General features: G+C 68.2%; 6 protein-coding genes across 6 annotated transcripts in view; 2 read left to right on the plus strand and 4 right to left on the minus strand.

The window, feature by feature from the left end:
• The window catches only part of AURANDRAFT_61365 (hypothetical protein), a gene marked incomplete at both ends in the record, with an annotated part of 4531 nt that extends 3843 nt beyond the window's left edge, over positions 1-688 (minus strand). Inside the window, one exon of the mRNA XM_009035056.1 lies at positions 8-688. Within this exon, the coding sequence (XP_009033304.1) occupies positions 8-688 (681 nt within the window). The remainder of the gene's footprint in view (positions 1-7) is intronic.
• A 210-nt stretch (positions 689-898) lies between these two features.
• AURANDRAFT_70731 (hypothetical protein) lies at positions 899-2932 on the plus strand (the record flags this gene model as incomplete). Its single annotated transcript, XM_009034894.1, has 5 exons — positions 899-1065; positions 1122-1215; positions 1260-1741; positions 1784-2149; positions 2188-2932. The coding sequence occupies 5 exons, from the start codon at positions 899-901 to the stop codon at positions 2813-2815; spliced, it is 1737 nt and encodes a 578-aa protein (XP_009033142.1).
• A 1675-nt stretch (positions 2933-4607) lies between these two features.
• AURANDRAFT_61367 (expressed protein) lies at positions 4608-5807 on the minus strand (the record flags this gene model as incomplete). The annotated part of the gene is made up of 1 exon (XM_009035055.1): positions 4608-5807. One exon carries the CDS (start codon positions 5805-5807, stop codon positions 4608-4610), a length of 1200 nt encoding a protein of 399 aa, XP_009033303.1.
• A 54-nt stretch (positions 5808-5861) lies between these two features.
• AURANDRAFT_17402 (hypothetical protein) lies at positions 5862-6068 on the minus strand (the record flags this gene model as incomplete). The annotated part of the gene is made up of 1 exon (XM_009035054.1): positions 5862-6068. A coding segment is annotated over one exon (207 nt), but the record flags the coding sequence as incomplete, so codon positions are not given.
• Positions 6069-6995: 927 nt separating this feature from the next.
• AURANDRAFT_52316 (hypothetical protein) lies at positions 6996-8100 on the plus strand (the record flags this gene model as incomplete). The annotated part of the gene is made up of 1 exon (XM_009034895.1): positions 6996-8100. One exon carries the CDS (start codon positions 6996-6998, stop codon positions 7965-7967), a length of 972 nt encoding a protein of 323 aa, XP_009033143.1.
• Positions 8101-8139: 39 nt separating this feature from the next.
• Positions 8140-9395, minus strand: part of AURANDRAFT_59843 (hypothetical protein) — a gene marked incomplete at both ends in the record, with an annotated part of 2155 nt that continues 899 nt past the window's right edge. The window contains 4 exons of the mRNA XM_009035053.1: positions 8140-8396; positions 8475-8671; positions 8835-8935; positions 9002-9050. Coding sequence (XP_009033301.1) covers positions 8342-8396; positions 8475-8671; positions 8835-8935; positions 9002-9050 — 402 coding nt within the window. The remainder of the gene's footprint in view (positions 8397-8474; positions 8672-8834; positions 8936-9001; positions 9051-9395) is intronic.

The following is a 9395-nucleotide window of genomic DNA, read 5'->3' on the forward strand; positions in this document are numbered from 1 at the left end:
CCTCGACGCGCTTCTTGAGCTCCGCGAGGTAGGCGACGAGGCACCGCTCGTCGACGTTGGCGTCGTCGGCGTCGAAGAGGGGCGCGACGCCCCAGCGGCGCTCCGCGTACGCGAGCGCCGACGCGAGGTCGCCGCGGCCGTCGAGCGCCGCCCGCGCCGCGTCGTCCAGGTCCCGCAACAGCCGCGGCACGATCGTCGCCGCGCTCAGCGGCGACTCCTCGGCGCTCGCGCGCGCCCAGAGCAGCACGGGCCCGCGCTCGCGCGCGACGACGTGCGCGACGATGGACCACACGAGGCCCAACACCAACTCCGTCTTCGCGTCGGCGACGTCCAGGGGGCCGATGCCCGTGTGGTTCACGCCGAGGCGCGCGAGCGCGCCGAAGACGCAGTTCAGGTTGTCCACGGCCTCGATGCGGCTCGGCTCGCGGTGCCGCCGGCGGCCCTCGCGCAGGCCCCGCGGCGCCTGGCGCCCGGCGGGCAGCAGCTCCTTGGGGTCCGCGAAGGTCTCGAGCAGCATCCAGAGCACGACCCCGCTCCGCAGCCGCGCCGCGAACTCCTCGGCGCCGATGGCCGCGAGCTCCGCCGCGGCGATGGCGCCCTCGAGCCGCCCGTTCATCCACCCGGCCCAGCGCCGGCAGTCCCGCTCGCTCTGCAGCTGCGACGCCACGGACTGGCGCCGGTTCGACATCCTGGGCGACGCGTCGTCGGCGCGCTTCCGTTCCGCGCCGGCGGCCGGTTCCACCGGGGCGAAGCCTATGCCCAAACCGCTTCTCTTGGGCTGCCCGAGGCCGACCTTTGAGGGGGTGGTGCAGACTAAAAAGCTGAAGGTCGAATCTATTGGTCCAAAGCATTCGAAACGCGCCAAGAAGCCAGAGCTCAAAGCCTCGCGGCGGCCGCCATGAAGCTCACGCTCGCCCTCGCCACCGGCGCCGCCGCGTCCGGCAACATGAACGGTCCCTACACGGTGAGCTCCGGCGCGGGCAAGACCGGCGTCGCGTTCAACAGCGACTACGCCAGCAAGGGCCACGAGTACTTTGACGTCTACAGCCCCGAGCTCGCGACGCAGTACGCGCGCCGGCGTCGCGCCGCGGCGACGATTCCGCGCGACGCGATCGCCGCAGGTACGCCGAGGTCTTCTGGACCGACATGGGCAAGCAGCCCATCCCCCAGGCGATCATCGACCGCTTCGCGAACAAGACCATGGCGAGCACCCGGGTCCCGCCGCGTCGAGCGACTCTGGACCCCGCGCCGCGTCGCAGGCGATCACGGGCTACGAGATGGACATGGTCATGGTCAGCCCGCTGGACGCGCCGGGCCAGCACCCGGAGAACGACGTCTCCGTGCCCATCAACTGGGCCTACAACCACCACTACGAGGCGTGGATGACGGGCAAGTACAGCGAGCTCCGGAAGATCGAGCACCCGGACCCCGCGGACCTCACGTTCCACGGCAGCCCGAAGACGCTGGAGCTCGTCGAGGCCGACGGCGCGCGCGACGCGCTCGGCGACGTTCCCTCGTCCCAGTGGTTCTCCGAGGGCAACGGCGGCGAGAGCCGCAAGTCGTTCCACGGCTACCCGGACGGCTACGCGCAACTCATCGGGTCGCCCGACGCCTGGCACATCGAGCCCATGCAGATCGACACGCGCAACCGCGAGTGCGGCGTGCGGCCCGAGGACGTCGGCAACTGCACCAAGTTCGAGGCCTGGCTCGAGCCCAAGCAGGCGCGGTCCGGCCCGGCGTCGTAAAACCGCGGGAACGAACGCGCCATCGCCGCGCGCCGCAGGTCCGGCCGGTCCCACCTCAAGGCGGGCTCGCCCTACAGCGGCGTCCTCGAGTGCCCCTGCACGTCGCGCTACGGCGGCTCCGTGGAATATTATGGCGAGGCGGCGGGGACCAAGGCGGGCGGCGCGCTCTGCGAGGCCGGCGGCAAGAACTGCCACCAGTTCAACGCGACGCCGCGCTGCGCGGGCCCCTGGAACGGCGAGCCGTCGGCGTCCGGCGGCGAGCTCCTGGCCATGGGCAACCCGACGTGCGCGTCGTCGACGTACGCGGGCGGCCTCCAGTGCTGCGGCCACAAGCGCATCCTCTTGGACGCGGACCAGGACCCGGGGCCGGACCTCCTCCGCTACCACATGAAGCGGCGCGCGGCGTCCCTCTTTGCGCTCGTCGTGGAAACCGATCTTCTAGGTTCCGCTTCTGGTTCCAGGAGTACGAGCCGGCGACGGCGACGGCGAAGGCGTCCCACAGCGACCTGCCGCGCTACTACTACCTCACGGAGCAGAACGCGGGCGAGTACGACATCCCGCCGGCGTTCCGCGCGCCCGGCGACCCGGAGATCCCCGGCATGCCCGGCTGGCCCATCTCGACGTCGTCGGCGGACCTCCACCTCACGCCCGGCACGTCCTGCGTCGGCGACTGCCCCGGCGGCCCGGACTGCGAGTGCGAGCACACGATCACGTCGCACTTCTCGATGTCGAACGCGTCGATGATCTACGCCGGCGGCCACTGCCACGCGCCGGCCTGCATCTCCATCGAGCTCTACAAGAACGACACGGGCACGCCCGAGCTGCTCTGCCGCCAGGTCTCCGTCTACGGCGAGGGCGACGTCGCCGCGGACAAGTTCGACGAGGTCGGCTACGTCGCGCTGCCGCCCTGCCTCTGGGGCTCCAAGGACGAGGGCCTCGAGCCGCCGGTCTTCCTCGGCGAGGACACGCCCATGTTCTCCATCACGCACACCTGGAACACGCACGTCGGCCACACGGGCCAGATGGCGTCCTGGCAGATGCGCGGCGTGCCCTTCGCGGCCACCGCGTGAGGTGGCCGTCCCGAGCGTCTCTGTTGCAGCGGCCCGCCCCAAGTCCCGCGCGGTCGCTCCGCTCAATCGTCGCCCCGAATCGGCGTCGAACCCTGCCCGTGTAATGCTCAAGAAGCGTCGGGCGCGGGGCTCGCCGATTTGCTGCCAGTGGTCCTGAGTGGATTTCAAAGCTGTGGAAGTGCGCCAGTGCCTCCGCTCGATGACACCCCCCGTCTGAAGTTTTCCACGACGATTTGGACCGCGAGTACGTGCTTTTGGGCCGCGAGTACGTGCCGGTGGAAGATGTCAGGGCCATGCAAGAGCACGTGCGGCGCGAATTTAAAGGAGCAGAAGTCATGCTTCCTCGAGCAACAGTACGTGCTGTTTGAGTGCCAAGTAGCCTTACGCAACGGGGTCGACCTCGATCTCAAGGTGCCAGACCTTGACTACGAGACCCGTCTCGGTACAGGCAGGTACATATAGAACGGTACCATCCGGGGGTATTTTTTAACGGCCGCGACGCACCCATCTAGCGGCCGTGCCCTTTTGCATACCCCGGGACGAGTCAGAGATGCGTCTTTCCTGAAAAAAGCGCGTCCAACGGACATGATGGCGTCGAGATCCGAGCCCTGCGGGACTCCTGATAGTCCTACGTAGGATATATAGAACGGTACTTTCGAGGATGTAGCGCCCGGCGATGATCCGATGGCCCCAAAACCTGCTGATTTTGTGCACACGCCGAGGCGGGGGCAAGGTGCGCCCCCCGCCAAAAGAAGCACGTCCAACGGCACCGATCGCGTCGAGCATCAGTGCCACCCAGTGGCTCTAGGGCCTCCCGCTACCTATCCTAGTTAGGATATTGAGAGCCTCTAGGAGAGGCTCTGGTACTCGACACGCTCGGCGCCAAACTGCGCGGTTCTTTTGTCGGGGGCCGCATCCTGTCTCGGCCTCGGCGTGTGCGCAAAATCAGCAGGTTCTGGGACTATCGGAGCATCGCCGGGCACTCTTAATCCCCAGGGTACCGTTCTATGTATAGTACCGTTCTATATGTACCTGCCTGTAAAGCAATACGAAAGGGTTGGATTGAGATCGTCCGCTGGCTGCTCGCGCACGGCGCGGATCCGAACGCGGAGTCCGGATGGATCGGAAAGCCGCCACTGCACGTGGCCATAAGCAAATGCATCGCACTTGGCATTCCGTACAGCGCTGAGTGCACGACGCTCCTGCTCGATGCAGGAGGACTCGTCGACGCGCGCGACAAGGATTCGTACACGGCGCTCTTCGACGTGGCCGCGTTGGGAGAGTGCGCGATGGTGAAGCTACTGTTAAGCCGCGGCGCTTCGGTCCACACGGTGACCGTCGCAAACGACAACGACCCCCGCTGGATCACGCACCCCAACGACCCCGAGGCCTTCGCGCGTTCCTACGCGCGCGACCTCTCCGAACCCTTCTGCGAGGGTCCCCGGGATGAAATGCGTGCCGACGCCGCCTTGGCCGCGGCCGACCTTCTGGCCGACGTGCGCGCGGCCGGCGGCTGGGCCGCGTACGTCGCCGCGCCGCGGAACCAGCTGAGGGCGCTCCGTCGCCGGTTTGCGGACCCGACGCTGCGCCTCGCTCCCCCCTTCGCCCCCCTCCTCCTTGTCCGCCTCTTCCTCGACCCCAAAGTCCCCGAAGAGATTTTCACGCACGTCTTCGCCTTCTGGCGCAGCGAGCGCGACTCGCACTACTAAGTTCTAACTTTTCCCACCGTGTTGACCATGGTCCGTGACTGGCACCCATGACGCACGCCATGACTGAGTCGAGAAAAAATTTACTACGAGAGGTCCTTGATGGACACGTGGGGCTGGCAGGTCCACTCCTTGGTCGAGTGGCAGTAGAAGGTCCAGCAGTTCGCCGACGCGTTCGACAGGGGGAGCATGACGTCGGCCTCGAGGTAGCCCCACGCGCGGTCCATGGTCTCGTGGTCCGTGATGAGCCACGCGCCGTTGCCCCGGTTCCGGCTCGAGCCCGGGTGCCAGCGCACGAGGACGTTGCCGCGCTTCCAGGCGGGCTTCCCGAAGTAGAGGCCGTCCATGCGCTTGAAGTTGCCGTCGAAGCCCGCCATCGCGCACGGGTCCTTGATGTCGCCGAGGCCGTCGACGGCGAGGGCGCGCGACGCGCGCGGCGTCAGCGACGCGCGCCGCGCGGCGTAGATGCCCGCGAGCGCGTGGCGCAGCCGCGTCGCGGCCTCGGCGTCGTCGATCTTCCGGTCGTCCGCGAGCTCCAACCAAAACGCGGGCTCGCCGCGGTGCTCGACGCCGAGCCGCGGGAAGCCGCCGCGCTCCGCGGCGCAGGCCGCCTTGCCGTCCCCGGCGAAGCACGTGGCCAGCGACACGTCGAAGAGCGGCGCGTATTTCGCCCTCGCGACGCGGAGCGCGCGGAGCACGTGGGGCCCCATGCCGTCGTCGACGAGCAGCGTCGCCATGGGCGTTTTCTCGTCGACGGCCGCGCAGGTCCGGTCCGCCGCGGAGCAGCCGCGCTGGTCCGGCGACGTGTCGAGCAGGGGCACGCGCGAGTCCCGGAGCCATTTCGCGACCCTCGCCAAACGCATGGGCAGGTTGTTGTGCGGCTCGCAGTCCACGGGCTCCGCGTCGACGTAGCGGTCCCAGGCCCGGCCCTCGGCGGCCCAGGGCAGGGGCGGCAGCAGGAAGACCGCGGGCCAGTTCCGCCGGTCGCCCGCGCCCGCGTCGCGGCCGAGCGCGTCGACCCAGCCCCGGTTCGACTCCACCGCGGCGTTGACGGCGGCGACGCGGAGCCAGTCGTAGCCCTTGACGCGCTTCGCGAAGGCCTCGACGACCTTGGACAGCGACGCGCAGGCCTTGCGGTCCTCCTGGTCGCAGACGTAGACGACCCAGACGCCGCCGTGCTCGCCGAGCGCCTTCCGCGCGTAGCGCTCCTCGAGCGGCAGGACGTGGCCGTCCTTGGCGCGCGCGAAGTCGTCCTTGAGCGTGACGCGCTCCGACGCCATGCGCATGCCCTGGCGCGTGCGCTGCCAGCCGCGGCGCTCGAAGGTCAGCCGCTCGTCGGCGTAGGTCTTGACGTCGCGCCAGACGTCGCCGCCGTAGCGCGCGAAGCGCGCGAAGAAGCTCCGCGTCGACGGCTCCTTCAACGCCTCATAGGCCTCCTGCAGCCGCCGGAAGCGGCCCGCGGCGTCGGGGTGGTCGCTCTTGTCCGGGTGCAGCTCGAGGGCGCGCCGCTTGTAGAGCTTCTTCAGCTCGGCCTCGTCCAGCGACTGCAGCGCTTCCGCCTCGACGCCCAGGAGGTCCAGGTACTCGCTCTGCGCCGCGATCCGTGCAACGCACAGGAGCGCCGCGAGGGCGAGCAGTTTTTGCATGATGACCATGCTTGGCCGCATCGCGGCTCGACTGAGCTCGCCTGGGTGTTTCTGCCCTCTCCCGCGCCATCGAGGGAGGGACACGTCGTCCCGGTGGGAGCCTGTCGCCGTTCGGTCGCACGGACGTCCAGGCGCGCTGGCCGCCGAGGGCTGGCGCTGGTCCGCCCTACCGGCGCGGACCTCGGGCGCGGCGCGGCGGCCGGACGTCCCGGACCGCGGCGCGGCCGCGGCGTCCCGCTGCGGCTCTTCTTTGGTGATCCACTGGCATCGCGCCTGCGAGCCCCCCGTTGCCTCGGCCTTGGCGGTCGGTAGCGCCTTTTTCTAAGCACGCAGGCACGCACCACGCCGGTTACATTTCCTCCAACGTTGCAACGCGACACAGTGCGGCTGGCCGGGGGTCTTTTGCTTCGGCGACGGCCTCGCTCCCGTCGTCGAGTGCTGTCGGCGACAGGCTATCCGTATGCGCCCGCGTCCTGCGATGCCGACGCCGAGAGAGGGGATGGTCGCGTGTGCTTACGACGGTTTCGACGACGGGCTGACGCTGTGCGGCGACGGCGGCGCGGGCTGGCCGCGGTTCGGCGGCGCGTCGTCGATTGCCGACAGCGAAGCCTGCCGCCGACGCCGCGCCGTCGACGGCGGCGGCGCGCGCGGTCGCCCACTGTCTGCTGCGCCCCCGGGAGCGGCGCCGAGGGCGGCTGCGACGCTGCCGCCGGCCGGCACACCGACGAGAGGGGTTCGGCCGGCCGACGCGACGACGAGCGCGCGCCCGATCGCCCGAAGCCGCCGCGCCGCGCAGCGCCCGACGCCCTCCCCCCCTCCTAGGCCAAGATGCCGTTCGTCAAGATCATCAAGAACAAGGCGTACTTTAAACGGTACCAGGTCAAGTACAAGCGCCGGCGGGAGGGCAAGACGGACTACCGCGCGCGCAAGCGCCTCATCACGCAGGACAAGAACAAGTACAACACGCCGAAGTACCGCCTCGTCGTGCGCTTCTCGAACAAATACGTGACCTGCGCCGTGCACTCGTCCGAGCTCGTCGGCGACAAGTGCATCGCGACCGCGACGTCCAAGGAGCTCGGGCGCTACGGCCTCAAGGTCGGCCTCAAGAACTTCGCCGCGGCCTACTGCACGGGCCTCCTCGTCGCGCGCCGCCTCCTCGCCAAGGTCGGTCTCGACGAGCTCTACGAGGGCAACACGGACCCCGAGGGCGAGGTCGTCAAGACGGAGGTCGGCAAGAAGGAGTACTACGTCGAGGAGCTCGACGACGACAAGCGCCCCTTCAAGTGCATCCTCGACGTCGGCATCCAGACGACGACGACGGGCAACCGCGTCTTCGGCGCGCTCAAGGGCGCGACGGACGGCGGCCTCGACATCCCCCACAACTACAAGCGCTTCCCGGGCTACGACAAGGAGTCCAAGGAGTTCGACGCCGAGGCCATGAAGGACCGCATCTTCGGCGCCCACGTCTCCGAGTACATGGAGAAGCTCATGGACGAGGACAACGCCAAGTACCAGCAGCTCTTCGCCGACTACATCAAGGAGGGCGTCGAGCCCGACGGCATGGAGGACCTCTACACGAGCGTCCACGAGGCCATCCGCGAGGACCCCTCCCCGGCGGAGAAGGAGGAGTTCGAGGTCGAGGACCGCGAGGCCTACAAGAAGACGCCCAAGCTCACCTACGAGGAGCGCAAGGCGCGCGTCGCGGCCAAGAAGGCCGAGATGGAGGAGGACGACGAGGACGACGAGGACGAGGAGGAGGAGGAGGAGGCCGAGGAGGCGCCCAAGAAGGCGGACTACTAGGCCGCTTCCGTCGCTCTTCTCGCTCCGCCGCCGCCCCGCCGCTCCGGCGCGCGCGGGGGGGTCGATGACCTTCGCGCGCGCCGGGGCTTCCGCGGTCCCGCTCCGGGCCCGCACTCCTAACAAACTCAAGCTCAGCATGGTGTCCGCGTTGTGTTGTGTTCGAAGTCTAGTTGGGTTTTCAATGTCTTACATTCTTCCCGGGACTTTCCACGGGGACTTTCGTTTTCATTTTTTGGGGGAGGGTACATGCGGGATCGAGTGGAGCCGCGCCGCGGCCGTCGGGCCGTCAAGGCGGGACGGACGTCGCGAGCTCCGTGGTCTTGCTTGGTGGTTGAGGTGAGCGCCTGGCTTGAGCGCGCACGTCGAAGAGGCGCCTAGGCCGTCTTCTTCTTCTTGGAGCTCTTGTTGATGAGCGACTTGTGGATGTGCCTGTGAAAAACGGGGTTTTTGACGCGTTTCGAAGCCAAAAAAGCCCTCGAAAGTCGTCACGGACGCCGGGATGCGTGCGGGATGACGCCGCCGCCCGCGATCGTCGCCTTGATGAGCGTGTCGAGCTCCTCGTCGCCGCGGATGGCGAGCTGGAGGTGGCGCGGCGTGATGCGCTTCATCTTGAGGTCCTTGCAGGCGTTGCCCGCGAGCTCGAGCACCTCGGCCGTGAGGTACTCGAGGATGGCGGCCGTGTAGACGGCGGCCGTCGCGCCGACCTACGACGTGCGACGCATGGACCTCGTCGAGGCGCTCGAGCGTTCGAGGCGTTCGAAGCGCGACGGGATCGGATCTCGTCGAGGCGCTCGACGCGTTCGAGGCGCGAGACTTCGAGGGCGCGAGACTTCGAGGGCGCGCGTGGACATGGACGCCGGTGCAGACGCGCTGGGACGCGGTCACCCGCAACTTGAGGAAGCGGTGAAGACGACCGACCGGGAACTGGAGGCCCGCCTTGAGGGACTTGGTCTGGGGAGCCTTCTTGCCTACGGAGTGCGTCGGTGAAAAAAAAAAAAAAAGGACGTCATGGATGAGGACGCTGCGCTTCTCACTCGTCGGGGCCTTGCCGCCCTTGCCTCCCTTGCCGCCTTTGCCACCTTTCTGCGCGAGGGGAAGACGAAATTTGGCGTTTTCTGGGGCATTTTGAAGGCCCCCGTGGCGCGACCGAAGTACGACCGAAGTGCGGTCGCGTATGTCGAGGCGCCGCCCATGGAGGCGCGGCGACATACGCGACCGCACTTCGGTCGTACTTCGGTCGCGCCACGGGGGCCTTCAAAATGCCCCAGAAAACGCCAAATTTCGTCTTCCCCTCGCGCAGAAAGGTGGCAAAGGCGGCAAGGGAGGCAAGGGCGGCAAGGCCCCGACGAGTGAGAAGCGCAGCGTCCTCATCCATGACGTCCTTTTTTTTTTTTTTTCACCGACGCACTCCGTAGGCAAGAAGGCTCC

This window comes from Aureococcus anophagefferens (assembly GCF_000186865.1).
Source record: "Aureococcus anophagefferens unplaced genomic scaffold AURANscaffold_2, whole genome shotgun sequence".
Taxonomy (NCBI): domain Eukaryota; class Pelagophyceae; order Pelagomonadales; family Pelagomonadaceae; genus Aureococcus; species Aureococcus anophagefferens.